This window comes from Amaranthus tricolor, chromosome 4 (assembly GCF_026212465.1).
Source record: "Amaranthus tricolor cultivar Red isolate AtriRed21 chromosome 4, ASM2621246v1, whole genome shotgun sequence".
NCBI lineage: Eukaryota > Viridiplantae > Streptophyta > Magnoliopsida > Caryophyllales > Amaranthaceae > Amaranthus > Amaranthus tricolor.
This window is the reverse complement of record NC_080050.1, coordinates 30,105,457-30,127,180: the sequence shown is the minus strand read 5'-3', so window position 1 is coordinate 30,127,180 and position 21,724 is coordinate 30,105,457. Positions and strand designations below refer to the sequence as shown.

Sequence of the window (21,724 nt, the reverse complement as noted above, 5' to 3'; positions counted from 1 at the left end):
TAAAATGTCAAATTTTTTTATTATTTAGAATATTTTATGTAAATTTTCAAAATTTTTATCTGATTTTACATTAATTTTCATTTTACTTTTTTAGTAAATTACCTACTATAGCTGGTCATCCGGTTATCCGATTTTACTCTAGGCATGCCCTGAAATTGAGATTATTCATGGTTAATTTTTTCTATTTTTAATTACAAAATTATAAATAAATAATTTGAAAATGATAAAATTTGAGTAGTTTTTCTCAATTCTCATATTTAACTACTTTTAAAGTAAGGGTAAAATCGACTCAAATCCAAATTTATATTTTCTTGTCTAATATTAAATTTAAGTCAATTAGATTTTCAAATGAAAATCATAATATTTCCAAACATCTATTTGTTTGAGTTTGTTAACAGTGGAATTTTAATTTGTTCTATTTACTTTTAATATTTTGTAAGAATGTTATCACCAATTTTTACATGCATTTTATGTTAGTTTTAATCTTATCCACGTAAATTTCCTACCATTTACCGGTACAAATAGAGTTTTGCATTTATTCAATCAAAGCTATAGAAAGAGCATCACATATAATTTGCATTAAATTATTTATGTTCTTGTCATTATTTAAGTGATTTTACTACAAGCTTATTGTGCTAGTGTATAATCCTCCGACTATAAATTTTTGCTAGTATTTCGACCATTCGAGTAGAGCCGTGTTGAAAAATTTAAAGGCCTTAAATTTTTATTTTGCGCCTTATTTCTAGTGAATATTTATTTTATTAACAAACTTGATATATTTCTATTTTAGATTAGCTTTTTCATATACAGGAAAAAATAAGAGCCCTATGCAGTCTATCACCTCGCACACCCTTAAAGACCCTTCTGCCTCCAACTATAATTTTATCCTCTAAGCCATCATCTGAACATAAATTTTTGCTAATACTTCGTCTGTTCCAAATTAGTCACAACATTAGAAAAATGACTATTCATTTATCACTCTTAATTTATGATTAGTTTTTAATGTATAGGTTAAAACATAGTTAAATGAGATTTTGTTTGATTCGTATCATTGCAAAGATTTTTAATTTTAAATTTTTATAATTTTTTATTATACATAATAATTAAAAATATTAAAAATTAAATTAATACTTTAAATTAAAAAAAATAAACGTTAGAAGTTAATTAGAATGGTTGGAGTATATTGAATATTTGACCCAAATTAAAATTTCTAGTTTTGTCTTTGTACCATACTAACATTTTATTAAGCGAAATAATGTAGCAACTCGTAAGGGTAGCCTAGCACTAGCAGGATGTAATCCTCGCACACTATATATAACAGGACGCAGTCTCCCCATTCTCACACCATTGTCTTGGATCCAAACAATCCATACATAAACAAATTTGCTCTTCCCTCCCATTCCGGATCAACGATCGCACCTCCATTTTCCTCCATTAATCGTAATAGGTTATTACTCTCATTTCTCTCTATCTATATTTGTCTCTATTACTTTCAATTTTTTCAAATCTGAATTGATTTTTGATAAATTTGTATTCCCTTTTATAGAGTTAAAAATCAGCATCAAAGCACTACTTTTCAAGATTGTTTTCCCCTTTTGAGAATGGCAGAATTAGCTGGATCGTTTGTCTTACCCAAAGAATTGACCCAAAATGTTGATATCTTGAACAACAAAGATTTAGATCCATCTGCTATTGTTTTTGAACCAATTCCTTCTGTTGTTTGCAACGGAAATGGAGTTTCTTGTATCAGCAATGGCGATGATTCCGTTGTGAAGAAATTGAAAACGACTGAAAATGGAGAGAGAGAAATTGTATTGGGGAGGAATGTTCATTCTTCGTGCCTTGATATTACCGAACCTGAGGATAATGATGATGTTACTGGCGATAAGGAGGCGTACATGGCTTCTGTTTTGGCTAGGTACAGGCAGAGTTTGATCGAGAGGACCAAATATCATTTGGGTAATTGTTCTTTCTTGTTCTTTTTCGTTTAATTTTCTTCATTTTATAGCTTTTTTTGTGCATTTTGAAGAAATAAATAAGTCGGTTACTTTTTATTGGTGTTTAGCTTGAAACCTTAGAGTTGATGATAGAATCATAGAATAAGCTAAGGGGAAATTTGTGGTGGTGTTGCATTTATCATATTCTTTGAATCTGCTTAAGTCATGACACAAGTCATTTGATTAAAAAATCCATTACTATCAAACTCTGTAATCTGTAACAAGGATGCTAGTCGAGTTGTTTCAGCATATACGTTGCCCTGTTGAATGTTCCAAAGGTCTTATTATTATAGATTTTTCCCTGTTTGTTGGAGTATGTAAATGTTTGTTCAGGATCAATTTTCCTGTTAATTCCTTTTAGTGAGACCTGAAATTTTGTATGATAAATTAAATAAATGAGATCAATTGTTGTTGTGATGCGGTTTGGCTTGGGGTTCCTTGGTGGATTTGTATTGAACATTCTAAACATTGCACTCAATAACTATGGCCTATGCCGCTATGCCTACCTTGTTCTTTATTGTGATGAGGTTTGGCTAGGGGTTCTTTGGTGGATTTGTTCTTTATTTTTGCCTTTTATTTTGGCATTGTTTTGTTTGCAATAGGAAAAATCCTAGTTAGTAAGTCATTGATTTGTAAGTTGATATCTATACATGAATAGTGAAAATGCTAAATATGTACGTGGTTTTCTAATTGTTTATCTTATTAGCAACTTACAAATCCATATTTGTTAATCTAGACTTCCTTGTTTACAATCAAAAAAAAGAAGTGAAAACCCTCTTTTTGACTTTGATGGATGATATGCATTTAGTAACATTCCATTTTATTACCCCCAATGCCATTAAACAACTCTCGCCTATGGGGGTTTATGAGGTCGGATGTATACAACCTTACCCTCGTTAGTGATTACAAAGAAGTTGTTTACGATTGACCCTTGGTAGTAAACATCGTCAATAACTTCCCACATATAAAAGGTACTCATAATTTAATGAGCCACTTTAATATGAAGTAAAAATATCATTAAGTATACTTTTGGAATGAACACTAATGATACTTTTTGATTTGATACTTTTACTCTTGCAAAGACTGGTTCTGTAATTCAACGGTGTAACTTAAGCTTTTTTTTTATTTACTTAGTAAAGCTCTTTATAGTGAAAAAAGTTAGGGATGTAGAAGCTTACTTTTTCTCCTATTATTCTCTTTTAACAAAAAGGCCATAAAACATAAGTTTTGATGTTGTATGCTTGTTAGGCTTAGTTATCTATTGCCAAAGAGTTTTAATCTCACTCTGATGAAAGAAGAGTAAAAATAGAATAGATCCTGAAGAGCTGAGAAGATCAGATTTAGATGATTGTTTTGTGCACTTTTTCTTTTTTGTCATGTGCTGCACAAATATGGACCATAAGTGCTTGTCAATTTATGTATCATTTCTTGTTGAGGGCCACAACTTTATCATTATTCTACAGGTTAAATAGTAACTGCTGAGGTGTCCCAATTATATGGTTCTTGCAAGTTTGGAAGTCTTAACCACAACTCAAGTGGTCGCTTTATATTAGACTTCTTAATCGTGGTGTCTTATTAATGTCCTATTTGGTACACCTGTCTCTCCTTGGAGGTTAACATGTCATAAGTCATTCGGAGTTCATATAAAAGAACATATAGAATTCTTGACTCCTTATTGTTTACTCTATTTAAAAGTTGAGGACTTGAGGTACAAATCAAGGCCAGTCATAAAATCAATTTAAGAGTTCAACTGAGGCTCATTCATAAAATTAATCTTTTAGTTTGGGGCTTGACAATAAATAAATCTTGAAGTGTTTGCTAGAAAACGGAGTTTTGTGATGATTTACCGAGGACTTGAGATGTTTGGAGTGAAGCACTTCATGTTAATTGGCTACATGTGCTGGACATGGGTACGTGTCTTAGTATTCATTAAAGATTTGTAGTTTTGGTCCCAATTACGTGTCTTAGTTTCACTGCTTGGATACCCAACACTGCACCTCAGTTGAATATAAAGTCGAAGTGTAATAGACTAAAACTGGGAATAAGGTCTTCCATTTGATGAACATATGATTATATTGAAAAATAATGAATTTTAGAAGAGAAAGCCAAATGAATGATGACAATTAAAAGGAACAAAGGCAATAGGATCAAGAGCAAAAAGAGGAATAAATAATGGAAGTGTGGAGAAAACCTTTATGATAAAAAGTAATAGTGAATATCAAAACACAAGAAAAATATCAAAGTTAAAGGAAAACATTATTTTCCCCTGCTTTTTAAACTTTTCTTTGATAGAATGTAAGTGTAAGTTGCAACATCTTTTTTTGAATTTCAGCATGATTCATCAACGGAGACATAATTGCACCAGAATTTTTAGTCTGACATGCGAAATTGAGACCACTCCTTGTCATCAAGTCTCAACACTTATCTACAAAACCTGTTAACTTAGTGATGACATCTAGTGATTTATGGCACATAGACAAAAATTAGGAGATTCATAGGATGTGTTCTGATCCTGCTTCTGTCCGTGCTGTTATTATGGTTACATTTGTCTGGGATCATTTTTAATGTATGCATGCATGTATCTGATGTGGCTTCTACACCATTTTCAGGATATCCCTACAACTTAGACTTTGACTATGGTGCTTTGGGTCAATTGCAACATTTTTCAATAAACAACCTTGGCGATCCGTTTATTGAGAGCAACTATGGTGTGCATTCCAGGCAATTTGAAGTGGGTGTTTTAGATTGGTTTGCGCGGCTATGGGAGATTGAGAAAAATGAGTACTGGGGATATATTACTAACTGTGGTACTGAAGGAAACCTTCATGGTATCCTTGTGGGGTAAGTATAGTTTGTGTCCAACTTGGAACGTTTGTCGCAAGGGTATAATAATTTTTCTAATACTCTATGGTTCATGGTAATTGTTCAGGAGAGAGGTGTTTCCTGACGGAATTTTATATGCCTCAAAAGAGTCCCACTACTCCATCTTCAAAGCTGCACGCATGTATAGGATGGACTGTGTTAAGATCGAGACGTTAGCTTCAGGAGAGGTTGATTGTACTGATTTTAAGACTAAGCTTCTCCAGAACAAAGATAAACCAGTCATCATTAATGTCAACATAGGTAAATTTGATTTTGCTATATCTCTGGACATTCCAAAATATGTGTCAAAATGTTGAACTAATGGTGCTTCTCAGTAATGTCTTGATTTCTTATAATTCTTTTATTGCAGGAACTACTGTAAAAGGAGCTGTTGATGATCTTGATCTTGTGATACAGACTCTTGAAGAATGTGGCTTCCCTCACAATAGGTTCTATATCCACTGTGATGGAGCCTTGTTTGGTCTTATGTTGCCATTTGTTACAAAAGTGAGTGGTCTATGTGATAGTTTTCTCAGTTAAACAAATCATTTGCGCTTATTTATGTAAAATTGTAGATGATGTTTGCAATCCAAGGTTAATCATAACAATCTTTTTGTTATTACAAGGGTAAGGCTGCGTGTATCTACCTCCTGAACCCTGTTTAGGAAGGACCCACTTGGCATCGGGCTAATGACATGTTTAATCCAATCTCAGAACTGGCTCATATGTGTCAAGTTTAAGACTTTGTTTTATTGTCTAAATTGTCGCTACCATAATCATTCTGCGCCTATATAAGTTTTTCTTTTATTTTTTATAATATTGAAAGCAATTCCTTTAAGTCGGTCTTTATTTATTTTGTGCTGCTGCTGATGGGTGTTTCTGTATAAACAGGCGCCACAAGTCACATTTAAGAAGCCCATTGGTAGCGTCAGTGTGTCTGGACACAAATTTGTGGGATGCCCTATGCCTTGTGGTGTTCAGATCACAAGGAGGGAGCATATTAACGCTTTATCGAGAAATGTGGAATATCTAGCTTCAAGAGATGCTACAATCATGGGGAGCAGGAACGGCCATGCCCCCATATTCTTATGGTACACCTTGAACAGAAAAGGCTACCGTGGTTTCCAAAAAGAGGTTCAAAAATGCCTCCGTAACGCCCACTACCTGAAAGGCCGTCTTAGAGAGGCTGGGATTAGTGCTATGCTCAATGAGCTAAGCAGTACCGTGGTGTTTGAGCGCCCTCAAGATGAAGAGTTTATCCGACGCTGGCAGCTGGCTTGCCAAGGAAACATAGCTCACGTCGTTGTGATGCCTAATATTACAATAGAGAAGCTCGATACTTTCCTTGAAGAACTAATCGAGAAACGTTCAACTTGGTTCAAGGATGGAGCCAAACAACCTCCATGTGTTGCATCTGAGATCGGCAATGAGAATTGTGCTTGCCCATTGCACCAGTGAAAATCTTCTTGCGCGGCATCAATTTTAAGTAGTATTTAGTTATGTAGTTTGCTTCCGACAGTGTATCAGTGTGTTGTTGCTGTTAGCTATTAGTGTTTCTTATTTGTGCTCGTGCTATTTCGTTACAAAGCCGATAGTGTGATGTCCGGAAAATATCGTTAGAAATGTGTGCATCTGCTATCTCAATGCTAGAAGTTGGATGGAATGATTGATATGTAAAAGGAACAAGTTCAATTTGTTATGTAAGCGTGTAAAGAACTATTGTACCTTTTTAGATATATATGGAAAATAGTGGGCTATATATTTGAGATGCATAAAGAAAATTGTACTAAATGTACATGTTTTATCAATCTATGTGTAATAGCGATGCTGTTTTATTTGAAATTCCGACTTCTTATATTTTTAAGTTTTAATTCACATTATTCTTTTTTTAATACTGATATTTGATTTCGCTTTCTATTTTTAGTCTCTTTTATGACTTATTCCGTTAATTCACTTATTTGTATAAATTTTATTTATTTACTTATCTTTTATTTTTCTCCAATTATATAAGTCAATATTAAGTATGAAACTAAGTAGTGTTGGAGGAAAAATGTGAAAATTTGAATAAAATAAGATTATTTAACAACTTAATTCTAAAAATAAGTTTCGTGAAAACTTAATTTCCAAAATAAGCGTCCGTACATCCAAACCTAGCCTTGGAGTAAGTCGCTGTTACTAACAGCGAAAGACAAAAAAAAAAAAAAAAAATTAAAAGTCATAAGTCGCTGTTACTAACAGCGACTTAGGGAGTTGACAACTCCCTATGTCGCTGTTAGTAACAGTGACTTTAAGGTTAACTGATCAACTTCTTAACTTCGTAGGTTGGAATGAAGAAGTAACTGAGAACTAAAAACTTAAAATTCATTAAGTCACTGTTACTAACAGCGACTTAAAAAAAAAAAATTTAAGTCGCTGTTAGTAACAGCGACTTACTCCAAGGCTAGGTTTGGATGTACGGACGCTTATTTTGAAAATTAAGTTTTTACGAAACTTATTTTTGGAATTAAGTTGTTAAAACATCTTATTTTATTCAAATTTTCAAAAAATGTTTGGTTTGTATTTTTACTTGGATGAAGTGATGAATTAGGCATCATTATATAGTTCATGAATCCAGAGTTTCGCTATCAAGATTTATGATATTCGAACTCTTAAAGTTACATGCAAATGCTTGAAGATGAAATAATACCATGTATCCTAATTCCTAATACCCTTTCAAATTAAAGGCCTAAATCAACTCCTAATACAATAAGGATATTACAATAAACATTTCATTTTTACTTGCAATTATACCATGTATCCTAATACCTTTCAAATTAAAAAAAAATAAAAAAATCCTAATACCCCTTCTAGTTAGAATTTTGTACAATACAACTACATCACTTTTGTAAAACATAAATAAAGTTATTTTGTGGTTAATATTATCAAATAATATGAATTTAGTACAGTTAATATTCGTATTTAATAATATGTTGATTTCTTTACGGTTACTATTATTAGTATTATTTGTATTGTTTTGAGCTTAAGTAAGGGACACGGAAGGAAAGATTGTGAGGCGAAAAAAATAAATACATTTGGATAATTTGAGTGATGAGATAATGACTTGAATATGAGCTATATCCGAAAGAAACAATTCTTCAATTCAATTCATCATCATCACTCTAACCAACGTAATATAAAACTTTTACTGTACCTTTTTTTTCTCACGGTATTTTAAAAATTTATAATTTATAATTTATACACGATTTTATCTATTTATTTATCTTTTTAGTTGATGCATAATTTAGTTTCTTTGAACATAAATACTATTTTGAGCAAAAACTCTCAAATACTCTATTCAAACCAAATTCGTGAAACGACAAGTACGAGACAGGAGCATAATGAAGCGGATTCAAGACCTTGAATTCGGCGGAGGGAAAGGGAGTATGGAAGAATTTCAGTTGGAGCAAGTGTGAAGTGACATTTGGAAAATCTTCTCCATATTCATCGTTCAGTGGAGGTAAATTAATCTGATTTTGAAAACGATATTTCCATTAGATTTCTTGAAATAATTCGCTGCCATATTATCCTCGGTAAACCCCATAAACTCTCTGGTTTTCTTCAAAAATCCTCTAAGTTGTTTGATTTGTAAAATGATCGTAAGGGAACATTGTGGGCTAGATCCAAGAAGCTGATCAATTGCTTGTAGAGGAGAGATATTCAGGCACATTCTGATAAAATTGCCGAGTTTGTTACCTGAACTTGATTATGAGTGTCAAAATTAAGGGTTTCAATGGGATTTTAGGAACAATTGGGTGCATAATTATCAGTGTATTAAGGTTAGTTAAGTCTAAGGCTGATTATGTAGTTGTTGATCATAATATTATAGAGCTTGTTAGTTGGAAAAATGAGTGGGCAGTAACTGGACTCGAGAAAAGACCTGGAAATATTTGTCCAAGGAAAGCTTTCATTGGCATTTTCTGTGAAGTTTCGGCGAATCCAACACATAACTAAAAATGAGTGGGACATTAGAGATTTTTCAGAAAAGAGATTATTTATCTCCCTTTAATGACGCTTGAAATTTTTAGTTCTTTATTTTTGGATTATAATGAGCATATGATGTTTACATTAATGATCAATGGAAAAGGTTTTGGATCTAAATTGAGTGAAAAATGTCCCTTGGTGCTTTTGAAGGAAGAGATCTAATTGGCTGTAGTCTTGTAGAGGAAAGAAGAATAAGGTTGCTCCTTTTGAGGAATTTTCGAGACATTGACGATAAGTACTTGTTCAAGAGTGATTCTGAAGATGATAGACTCTCGATGAACTTAAAGCAGGTTAGTATAATGGATGATTTAGATGATGATGTGCTTGCAGACGATACTGAGATGAATATTGATGAGATTTCTAGTGCGTATAACTTATAATTGAATGATTCTTGGCTATGAGTCTTATTTTACCTGTAAGATTCTTTATTATAATCTGTAGCTTCCTATTATGTGTTTGTGTATTGCAGCTTCCGTGATTGTGTTTGAGTGCTTATGTTAGGCTTGAATTTGACTTATCTAATAATTGGTGCTTTGGAATTAAATATAAAGGTGTTTTTCATAATTATATTTCTGTGAAATTATTCACCATATAACTTGATACAAATTCTGATTACTTAGTGATGTTCTAATCATAGTGTGAAAATGCGGTAATGGCTGCGATCGCGGTAACGGAATAGTGATGCGGTAACGAAAGTGATGTGACTATCTTAATGCCTAAACATCGGTTGAATCATAAGATCTCTCTTGTTATGGCCTAAAACGCGGTTTTTTAACACCTTTAAACGTGGAAAATTTCAATTCGTTTGTTTTGACGATCTTTACAATGCGACAGATGCGATGCGATGCGGACTTGTTGTTACACTATGCTCTAATTACCCTTTGTATTATATACTTAAGGCCTTATCTGATTCTATAAGTTAAATTAAGAGATTATATGTTTTGTTGAGTAATAGTCTATAGCTTGGAATGTAATCCTACTACTAGGGCTTGCTGCTTGTAGGTTTCTACTATAGCTGTGGGTTTTAAAAACACCATTCGTAGGCTACTTAGTAGCTTCTAGTTCTAGTAATTAAAATTTGACAAAATTTGGCTCACCTTCATTCACTTGCCAAACTAGGTTGTTTCATTGGTCTCTTTGGGTACTGATGACATATCAGGCTTAACCCCTTGACTAACAACAACTTAGTGTCCACTTGTATATGGGTCTCTTTGAGCAACTTACTTTTGTTGATTAAATCAAATTTTTGCTGATCGTTACTTCTGAAAACTGATTTTTGATTGTTCAAATTGATATTTATCGATTAATAATGAGTTAACTTGTTAATAATGTTTTTGGTTGAAGAGAATAGTGTACAACTAACTATTTACCTATTTACTAAGTGGTTATTTATGAATAAATCTTGAGACTGAGGAGTAGATAGCAACAACTTCAAATGAAGTTTCTCAAATTTAATGTTTTTGATGAAGTTTTAAGCATCTGCATAGCTTTCAAGGATTTATCTGCGGATATCCTATGAATATTTGGCTGTGTTCTCGAGGATTGAACAAATGATTTCAAAATGTTTATTGGTTTTCTAATTATTAAAATTGAACAAATTTTGGGGGTGTAGTAAAGCTGTATGGGTGCTATCATTACGATCAATAGGGGAAATAAAGGTTATAATGATTAACGTAAATAGATTAGGTTAAAATTCACTACTATTGGTCTCAAGTGAGTAGGGGTGGTTAGTGGGGAGAGTTGGTCCATTAAATCAACGTGCTAACTTATAATAATTGGGTTCTTTGTGGGGTGGTCATTGATGGGGTAGGTCATGATTGAGCCTCTTTAAAAGCGTCAATAATCTGTCTGTAAAAAAATTTTAAGGGTCACTATTCTCTCGCTTCTCTTATTCTCTTTCACCCCAAAACCCAAGAAATTCTTTGGATTATTCTCTCTTTGAAATCCTTTGCACTCTCACTATCAAGTATCAACTCGTGCACTAGGGTACTAAGACATTTCCATTGTTTCCCTTAGTTAGCTAAACAGTAATTGAACGAATTTTCCATAAATTTTGTTGCAAGTTCTGCTCAATGAATACTCCGTTTCAATTTGGAGGCAAGGGCTTTAGTTGTGTACCCCCAAACTCATAAATTGGTAATGGAAGTTGAGATGCTTCGAGGAGATTGATGATTTGGTTGAGATGAGCATCTTTTGTATGCATGTCAGCATGTGATAGCTTGATGGTTAATGCTTTGATTTTAGATCTAGTTTTAAAACCTTGAAACTTGTCTCTCATATCATTGCCAGTTTGATTCTTGGGTCTTGGATGGGTTCTCTGTGTGAATGATTGTGAATATATGATTGTGTTTGCTAGAAACTAGTTACTGTTTATGTTCAATTTTGTTGCTCATTTGAACTGAATTTTTAATAAACATTAACCACTACTGTTAAACTTTTCCAAATGCCTCATCTGTTATCAATTGTCATAATCCTTTGAAATTGCTGTGATTACACCTAGTCAATTGATGGGCAGGGCGGGGCAAGATGGGGAGGGGGGGGGGGGGGGGGGGGGGTAGCAGATGTATTTACAGTTGAGGAGCAGGTCATAGGTCATGTGGGTCCCAGGGCAGGTTGCGGGTCAATTATTTCTAAAGTGGGTCGCTGGTGGGCCTCTCATTATGACAGCAAATTTCCACACAAAGAGATCCAAACATAAAATAAACATCAATTAAAATGTAAGCTTTGTAACTAAATATAGCACAACTTTTGCAGTTTCAAAGTCCAATGACAACTATTAAGACATTTGCACAAATTGAACATCGTGATAGTGGTTAATGTTTTCTATCAAACAAATTTCAGGTTAAACCAACAGTTTGGATAATAACTAGTTTCCAGACAATACAATTACAAATTCGCAACAAAACAACATGCAAAATCATTCACGCAAAGAACCAACCTACAATAATAAGAGACAAGTTACAAGGTTTTAAAGTTGTAACCATCAAGCTACCACATGTATACAACAAATGCAAAATAGGCTCATCTTGGCCAAATCATCAATGTACTCTAAGCAATTCAAGAGGTACACAATTGGAGCGGTATAGAGTCCTTAATTTCAAATCTGCAGAAACGGAGTATTCAATGACTAGAACTTAGATTCCTGCAATTACCATTAAGCAAACTAGAGAAAAAAAATGGAATAGTCTTAGTATTCTAGTGCAAGCGTTATTTAAAGTTTAAAGTGAAACTACAAAGGGTTTCAAAGAGAGAAGAAATTCATGAATGTCTTAGGTTTTTTGGGTGGAGGAGAAGCGAGAGAATAGTGATCCTGTATCTACGAATCCATTGTTGAGCCTGGTAAATGAGGCTCAATTATGACTTATGAGTCATCTCATTAATAAACCGTTCTTTTAAGAACCCAATTATTATAACTTAGCCCTTGATCAGATGGACGAAAACGCCCCATTAACCATTCCTAGCTATGATTAGATGCAGATATTACATTTTGATCAATGTTTACTGTATGTTTGGATCTCTTTGTGTGTAAATTTGTCATTATAATGAAAGGTATGCCAAAACCTTTCTTTTGAACTAATTGACCTGCGACTCACTAATGTTAACCTGCTTCTGACCCGCCCCATAGCGAACCCGTCTCATCCCTGAACTTGTCTACTAGTGAGTGTTGGGCGTAGGGTCGTTATGGATTATTTGGTTAGTATATGCAAGTATTTATGTTGTATTATATATTATGTGTTAGATGTCATGAACTATTAAAACAACATGAAACCCCCAAAAAAACTCGTTCAAACACAAATAAAAACTACGATGAAAGAAATCAGATTCAGTTAAGTTGTGGAGTGTGAATTCGTGTCACTGACTTCTTGAATGGTAATGGTTCTTTTTTCTGTATTTTCAACATGACACAGGCTCTTGAGCATTTGCTTTGGTGCAAAAGCAACTAAATTTCATAGTTATTACTGTCAATTGTTTATTCCTATTACATCCTTATCTATGCCTGGAAAGTCTGCTATTTGACTACTCTTAAAATTTTTGCATTTTGTTCAGCTTGCCTTTTCCAATTTTGAGTTTGGTTCGTACTGCTGCTAGGAAATGGCAGCAGTGACGCCTTCGATATGTAGGACTTAGGTTCCTTGTTTTCTTCCTATGGTTAAGGTTGCTAGATGTATTGATTGTATGGATGTAAATTCGATGGCAATGGACTCGTTAACATATGTAAATTTGATGGCAACTTTGTGTACGTGAGCTGTGAGGTCGATATCCCTGTTGAAACTGTCTATTTTTCTCATCTGATATTTACCTATCTTTGATGACAATTATTCTGCGCCTCAACACTGGATGAAACCAATGTCTATCCTTGTGAGCTGTGCCCTGCGGCTGTGTGGCGGGTGTGCTTCGTTTGAAGCTTATTACGAGACTAAGAGTCTTCAACAATGAAAGACGGAGCATTTTGTTATAGTATGTCCCTTTAATTTTGCAACATTTCTTTGCTTTTTTAATTCTTATTCACACAGTTTTTCTCATTTTATCTCACTTTTAATCACACCTATGCAATTTAGTAACCCTGAATTAACATTGTTAAGTGCTATAGAGCTCTATGCATGTTACCTCAAGTATATTGGTATCACTTGGATAGTTTAATTTGGTACTACAAAAGATTGGGAGTTTTTTGGTTTTTTTTTCCCTTAAATAGCCAAGTTGAACACTTGAACAGTCATGATTTAGTTTAATTTGGTACTACAAAATATTGAGAGTTTTCTTTTCTTAAAATAGCCAAGTTGATCACTTGAACTCGAAGTCAAACATGATTTAATTTGGTACTACAAAATATTAGGAGCTTTTTTTTTTCCTTGAAATTGCCAAGTTGAACACTTGAACTCAAAGTTAAACATCATTATCAGTGGCAAAGTCAAAATGACCATTTCTTTTAGAGACGTATCTCAAACCCAACCCATTAAAGATTAATGCATACTTATTTTATTCGTAATGTCTACTTACATTATCCTAAATATTTACTTACTGTATTATTAATGCTTAGTTTTAATATCTTAAATGTCTACTTATATTATTCTTAATGTCTACTTACAATATTTTTAAAAATATATAATAGACCGATTCAATTAGAAATGGTCTCTTAAAAGGGACCTTCTCTCACAAGAATTCGTGTGAGAATTTGTGTTTGATCATTGTATGGTTGTTTGTGAGGCTAATTCATAAAAGTCCTTCATAACTATTAGTCTATTATCATAAAAGGAAAAATTAAAAAATAAAAAGGGGTCTTGGTGGACCCTAGCACCCCTAATTGCGCCTTTGAATTGAATATACAAGTTCGGTTTACATAGCTAGAGATATGTTATTATTGCTTTTGGCTGATGCATTTTGTTTGTAAAATAAGTAAGGCCAAACGCATTAAAACAAAATTATACTCTTTTGTGACACTCAATTATTTCATTCTCTATTTTAATTTGTTTTAATGTGCATTTTCTTTAATTTTTATTTTTAGATATAACTTTACTACATACACTATTTTAACCAATTATATATAATTTTTTAGTTTTTGAGCCGAAAACAAATAGAATAAAATCGTTGGGGATAGAAAACAATCAAATAAATGAGGACACATTCACACAAGTGTAATACCCATGCCCATCACACAATTAAACAAAAGTAGTTGAATCTTCCTCCCTGTTTCCAGAATTGGACGAAGTAACTAAAGATCACCATCACCGACGATATTCAACAAGAATAATAGATAATATTTTTTAATTATAACGTAGACAAAGAAAAAAACAAGGGTTACGTGAGAATTGAATTCTGGATCTTATACTCAGAATAAAAGATACTTGCTCCTATTCATCTAATGTGTTCTATTTGACTTTTTATCATTTTTAGTTGGTCAAATGAGACCACATGTAAAAGTGAAAAAGCGTAATGTTTTTAAATTTTAATATGGGTAAAATGGGGTTAGTAAATATAGAGATATAAAAAAACTAAGTTTAATAATGGTAAACTGAAATAATTAACATACTTAAAATAGAAATAATACATTTAGAATTATTTGACAAAAAAATAAAACAATTATGATGAATAGATGGAGTAATACAAATTTATAAAATAGTATAGTTAAGCCTTAAAAGACATGGGAAAATGTGTTATTAGTTCAACTGAATTGAGATTATAGTGTCTCAAAGATGTTCCAGCTAATTGCATTGTTTTGCTATCAAACCGACTATTTGCACAAATTAAACACAAAAGAATCGTCAAAAGTGACAATTAATATCAAGCAAAAGTGGTAGTGTTGTGAATTCATTGGTACACATCACTTCCTGAAGCTTCTGTTTTCGTTATTTACGGGTAATTGCTTAACCCTAACGTGTTCGATCAAGACAAACACAATTTGCGTTACCTGCTTTTCAACCACTAACTGTCGGTTCATACCAAGGTTGAGACCTCATTTTTTGTTGCTATTTTTTTATATCAATATTCTCTTTTTGTCTTTATAAAAACTAATTATACAATGCAAAGAAAATCAAATTTGGAAAAGAAGGGCTAGCAATGACAATCAAACTCATGATCTTATATGAAAAATTAATACATGCTCTAATTAAGACAAGATCACTTTAACCTTTTTATTTATTTACTGTTTAAATATTGTTAGATTAATTTCAATGAGTGCGTTTAGAAAATGACTTTTCACTTGTTTTAAAGTTGATATTTTGGTTGATCAAACAAAAAAATATTTTCGTAAATGACTATTAAGCTGATAAAGTCAAAACCAAAAGGCTACTCATTGACTAATTGCAGTTTTTCATTGTCTTTCGACTTTTTTGTCAACTTTTACTCTAATAAATAACTGTAAAAACAAACAAATTTTTTTATAATTTTTAAAATTGTAATATTAGAGATATTACAAATTAAAAAGAGATTAAGATGAAGTATATCTTTATTAAAATGACTGTAGAGTGGCGTCAGCACCCAGGCAAGGTAGTTGAATCGTAACGATAGGTAGTTATGGTGAGCTATACTTCCAACTTCCAAGTTCCAACACTATACAGTGGAGTATCTTGAATGACAAGTTAGCCACGTGTCTTTTCCAGAATCCTCTATTTGATCTGTAACACACGGAGTTAAGGGCCGGTGCACGTTAGTGGAGATAACACGTGGGAGTGTCGCTGCCTTGTACAGCTCTCTTTAAGATCTTACAGGATTATGACCCTGACTCATTTATTTAAACAATTAATATTCATTAATAATAATTTTAGGAAAACTTAATTTGTGTAATTTTTTATATCCCACTTGGTGCTAATCTTTTAAAGGTTTGATCTTCTATTTATTTTTTAAATGACTAATGTATATAACCAACTATATAACCAATAAATACCAATACTCCTTTCCTACCAAAAATTATTATAATTGTATAATATGCCAAAATTTAGAAATATTGGGATCAATTAAATTCTGTAGATGCTATTAAAGGAAAGTTGAAATATGCATTGAGAATAAAAAAAGTGATGTGAATTTTTCCATAAAAAGAAATTATAGCAAAATAAAAAAGATGAACTTAAAAAAAAAGGGTGACAATTTCTTAGGGGCAAAGGGGTAATAATTAACAAAATCAATTTAGAGTATGGTTCATTTAATTAATTTAGCTTATTGTATATGTATTATGTCTATAGAATCGAGTTTTGTTTCAGTTGGAGCAAGTACCACTTTCTTCGGGTAGGGTTTAAGTTCGATTCTCATTTAGCCTTCTCTTTTTTGCATTTTACCGTGTAATAAAAAGAGAATCTCTACAGATATGAAAGAGAATAAATCAATCGTTCTTATAGTGATTAGAATGAAACCTATATTACACGGGTAAAAGGGAAAACCACAATCACAAGGCTAACCCACGATTCTCGTAATAAAAGAGGTCTCAATATTGGTACTTATGGCCTGTTTAGTTGTTGGTACTGAATGATGGTAATAATAACGATATGCAGTGTAAATTTTCATGAAATGTATCATGTTATTTCCATGGCAATGAAACTTTAATTATAAAAAACAAAATTATGTTCATAATTTTTCATTATCTAATATCACATTTGACATTTTAATATAATAATATATTGAAATGAATTTTGTGAAGAAAATAAGAATAATTAGAGGAGAATAAGTATAATCATTTGACTTGTCAAGAATTTTCCTATTAAAATAGAATCATTATCATTCGGACCGTTTGATATCCCGTTAGAGTTTTGGAAATTTGCCTTTTCTACCACTAACCCACAAGAGAGCTACTGAGGGAGTATTACTTGATCACTATTAATTAATTAATAAGTTTTGACTTAGTATCTTTACCTTATTGTAATATTGCTCATATATTGTTGATTTACTAAAATAATTGTTGAATTTTTCTTAGAGATATGTTTTTCAAATTCCAAATTAATACGAAGTATATAATTCTACAATATAAGAATATTAATTACCAGAATTAGGTGTTAATAAAAGAGGATTGCCACGCACTTAACGTACCATTAGTGAATGATCTAATAGATAAATATGCATAGACCATGTCCACGGATAATCTCTCCTCAACCTCATACGTAATTAGAAAAAGTACAAAAGTTTATTTTAAAAATTGTGCCATTCAATTCAAATTAGAGTAGGCCTTAGAAAAATCATAAAGTAGGACCCATTTGATGACAGACAATTCACACAACTAAAATATTTCTACAAATTTCAACAAAGCTTTTATGGAGGCAATGAACTTGTGTTTCAATATTTTTAAACAAAATTTGACCCCACCACCTTCATAACCTTGGCCAACCACCACATTTTATGCATCATTACTATCTAGCATTTCAAACTTTTATAAATGCCTTTATATTTTGGTAACTCCCAAAACCCAACCATAACTTTGAATCTCATCCTTTTATTTATCCTACAAACTATATTCCTACATTCTCCTTCAAGCAACCTCTATTCAAAACTTCTACCAAATTCTACTATAAACTTGTTAATTCCTTCTTTTTCTTAAACACTTGTGAATATTGTTGTTACATTCCTTAAATACCCATTTTGGCCCATATTCTATCAATCTTTTTTTCATCCTCAAAGTTCTTTTTTTTGAGCTTTTATTAGTACATAAGTTATTATCCCAACTAGTTCATGAGTATGGCTCCAAGTTTGAGCAAAAAAAGTTCCGATTTGTCTGATGTTCTGGCTGACAATGATGGTTGCGACATGTGTTATTCAGTTACCTTGGAGAAATCAAACTTCATGGTGAATGGTCATGTGATCTTATCCAACGTACCGTCTAACGTCACGGCTTGTAGTAAGCTGGATTTTGATGGTCTTTTTGTCGGCTTTGGTGGTCAAAAGCCCGAATCTCGGCATGTCGTTCCTATAGGCCAACTGAAGGGTATTCCATTTATGAGTATTTTCAGGTTTAAAGTATGGTGGACTACTCATTGGACTGGGCTTAATGGAAGTGACCTTGAGTATGAGACTCAAATTCTTATCCTTGATAAGTCGGATGAAGATTTGGGCCGACCCTATGTTGTGATCCTTCCGTTAATTGAAGGCCCATTTAGGGCGTCCCTTCAGCCCGGCCCAATTGATGATTATGTGGATATGTGTGTAGAGAGTGGGTCCACAAAAGTAATTGGGGATTCATTTCAGACAATCTTATACATAAGATCTGGGCCTGACCCATTTAAGTTGGTTAAGGATACCATGAAAGAAGTCCAGGCTCATTTAGGAACTTTCAAACTTTTGGAAGAAAAATGTCCTCCAAAAATAGTGGGAAAATTTGGTTGGTGTACTTGGGATGCATTTTACCTTAAAGTGGAACCCCAAGGAGTTTTGGAGGGTGTTAAGGGATTGGTTGAAAATGGTGTCCCACCGGGCTTCGTCTTGATTGATGACGGGTGGCAATCGATATGCCACGACGTTGACCCAATCACTGATCAAGAAGGGATGAATCGGACTTCGGCCGGTGAGCAAATGCCATGTAGGTTGATCAAGTATGAGGAAAACTATAAGTTCAGGGAATATAAAAGCCCAAATAGGCCTAATATGGGAATGAAGGCCTTTATAAGGGACCTTAAAGAGAAGTTTAAGACTGTTGAAGATGTATATGTTTGGCATGCTTTTATGGGCTATTGGGGTGGGGTAAGGCCCAATGTTCCAGGCCTTCCAGAAGCTGAAGTTGTAGGCCCAAAACTTACACCGGGCCTTGAAATGACCATGGAAGATTTAGCTGTGGATAAAATTGTTAATAATGGTGTTGGGCTGGTCAAGCCTGAAAAGGCCCATGAACTTTATGAAGGTCTGCATTCTCACCTAGAGGCTTGTGGAATTGATGGAGTCAAAATTGATGTTATCCATGTAAGCTTTTAATACTATACCTTTTCCCTTTATTTTTTTTTTACATAATTTGTTGTATGAGTCTGTCTTAACGGGAGACGCGCCTGATACATGGGATAAATAACTCATTTCATACATATTGTGAGAATATAGAGTCCTTATTTAAAGTCGTCCCACCAAGAGGCGGTCTTTTACAAGAGTAGCTCTTTTTTATTTGGAATATTTTCTTCTGAATTTAAAATTGTTAATTATGCTGATGGTTGAGGTAATACTCTGTCAATAGACATGAAGTTGTTAAGAGTATTTGAAAATTGGTACTTCTTGAAAAGAGTATTTTCATTCAAATTAATGGTGATGTTGTAGTTGTTGGAGATGATGGCTGAAGACTATGGAGGCAGAGTTGAGCTTGCAAAGAAATACTACAAAGCAATAACAGAATCCATACGGACACACTTCAAAGGCAATGGTGTAATTGCTAGTATGGAGCAATGCAACGATTTTATGCTTCTTGGTACCGAGACTATCTGTCTAGGTCGTGTTGGTACGTCTAACATCTACTTGTGATCTTAGACTTTGTTCTTTTCACCTTAAAAACCCGCAAAAAAATAATTTGGATGATGATCACCTAGGGTTTTTTCTTCAATAGGACGAAGTTTAAAAGGAATACTAATATATAAACTCTAACAAGTTTTGATTTAAAAAGACTTATAAATGTTGCATGTTAAAACTTTTACATTATTCATATTCATATTCACTAGGATTCTTGTTTTTATAGGGGATGACTTTTGGCCAACTGATCCATATGGAGATATAAATGGCACATATTGGCTCCAAGGCTGTCATATGGTGCATTGTGCCTATAATAGCTTATGGATGGGCAACTTCATACACCCTGACTGGGATATGTTCCAATCAACTCACCCTTGTGCTGAATTTCATGCTGCCTCTCGAGCGATTTCTGGTGGTCCAATTTACGTTAGTGATGCTGTTGGCAAGCACAATATTCCGTTGCTCAAAAGGCTCGTCTTGCCCGATGGTTCGATTCTGCGTTGTGACTATTATGCACTTCCTACTAGGGACTGTCTTTTTGTGGATCCCTTGCATGATGGAAAAACAATGCTCAAGATTTGGAACCTCAACAAGGTAACTAATAATATGCCTGACCAACAATTATTTATTCATTTTATTGATCGGGTTAGGTTTAAGAGTCCCTTACGGGCAAGGAGACAAGGAAATTAATCCTTCATATAGGTGCGGAGAATCAAACTGTTGTCACAAGTATGAAAGAAAAAGTCTTCAACCACTAAGCTAACTCATGATACTCAAAACAATTATTACGAGTACAGTTCCTTCCTTCTTAGTATTGGTTGCTTTCATATGTTATCTAAATTGCGCATTCATATATTGCAGTTTAATGGAGTACTCGGAGTATTCAACTGCCAAGGAGGAGGATGGAATCGCGAGTTTAGAAGAAACCAATGTTACTTGGAGTATTCCAAACCTATTTCATGCAAGACTAGCCCAAAAGACATAGAATGGCAAACTGATCACCAATCGGAATATTTTGCCATGTACATGTCTAAACAAAAGAAGCTAATCCTCTCACAACCATGTGATGCAATCGAAATATCGCTCGAACCATTTAATTACGAGCTCATTGTAGCCTCACCGGTGACCACATTACCTTGGGAGTATGTGAAGTTCGCTCCTATAGGACTCATAAACATGCTCAACTGTGGAGGAGCAGTGAGGTCTTATGACATCAGAGACGAAAGTGAAAAGAGGGTTTGTCTTGGCATAAAAGGTGCCGGAGAAATGAGGGTCTTTGCATCAGGAAAACCAAAAGCTTGTAGAGTTAACGGAGAAAACGTGGAGTTTGAGTACGAAGATAGCATGGTTTTGGTTCAAGTGCCATGGAACAGCGACTCAACTGGTTTTTCCACAGTTGAGTACTTGTATTGAGCTTGAAAGTAGTATTAAAAGGACGTCTTTGATTTTGTGATTGTTTCTAACAATTTGGGATTGTATTGTGTGAAACTAATTACTTGAAGAGTTTTATTAGTCGAGTAATTAGCAAGGTGATGTACCCTAATATTTATTAGTGATTAATATAATCATCCGTGTAGTTATTGTTGTTTTAGTGATGCATGCGTATTTAAGTCTTGCTCTTGTTGATCATGTACTACAAAATCAATTGAAATCGTTATAACTTAAACAATATTCTTGGAGTTTAAAGAGTCAGATATATATAAATTTATTGTGAAAACAAAAAAATATTTTCTGATTGATTCTTTATAGTCAAATTGATTATATTTTATACGGATAAAATATTTTAAGAAATTTAGTAAAAAAAATAAATTCAATTTTAAATAATTCACTAAATCATTTTAGAGAAGATTTCATAGGCATCCTTAGTTAGTTACCGCTATCTGAATTTATTTTCTCAATAAGAAAATATAAGTGATCAATTTTAAGTAGCTTAATACTCTTACTTC

General features: G+C 33.3%; 2 protein-coding genes across 3 annotated transcripts; both read left to right on the top strand.

The window, feature by feature from the left end:
- The first annotated feature begins 1,195 nt into the window (after positions 1–1,195).
- On the top strand, positions 1,196–6,701 carry LOC130810156 (serine decarboxylase). Its single transcript, XM_057676115.1, has 6 exons — positions 1,196–1,447; positions 1,547–1,959; positions 4,607–4,838; positions 4,927–5,120; positions 5,230–5,366; positions 5,751–6,701. The coding sequence occupies exons 2-6, from the start codon at positions 1,602–1,604 to the stop codon at positions 6,315–6,317; spliced, it is 1,488 nt and encodes a 495-aa protein (XP_057532098.1). The 5' UTR covers positions 1,196–1,447; positions 1,547–1,601; the 3' UTR covers positions 6,318–6,701.
- Positions 6,702–11,435: 4,734 nt separating this feature from the next.
- LOC130810154 (galactinol--sucrose galactosyltransferase-like) lies at positions 11,436–21,512 on the top strand. 2 transcript variants are annotated; one of them, XM_057676113.1, is made up of 5 exons: positions 11,436–13,337; positions 18,118–19,250; positions 19,593–19,770; positions 20,005–20,372; positions 20,640–21,450. In XM_057676113.1, the coding sequence occupies exons 1-5, from the start codon at positions 13,313–13,315 to the stop codon at positions 21,189–21,191; spliced, it is 2,256 nt and encodes a 751-aa protein (XP_057532096.1). In that variant the 5' UTR covers positions 11,436–13,312; the 3' UTR covers positions 21,192–21,450. The 2 variants fall into 2 exon arrangements, with proteins under 2 accessions (XP_057532096.1, XP_057532095.1); XM_057676112.1 differs by lacking the exon at positions 11,436–13,337 and having other exon boundaries at positions 15,841–19,250; positions 20,640–21,512.
- Positions 21,513–21,724: the final 212 nt, after the last annotated feature.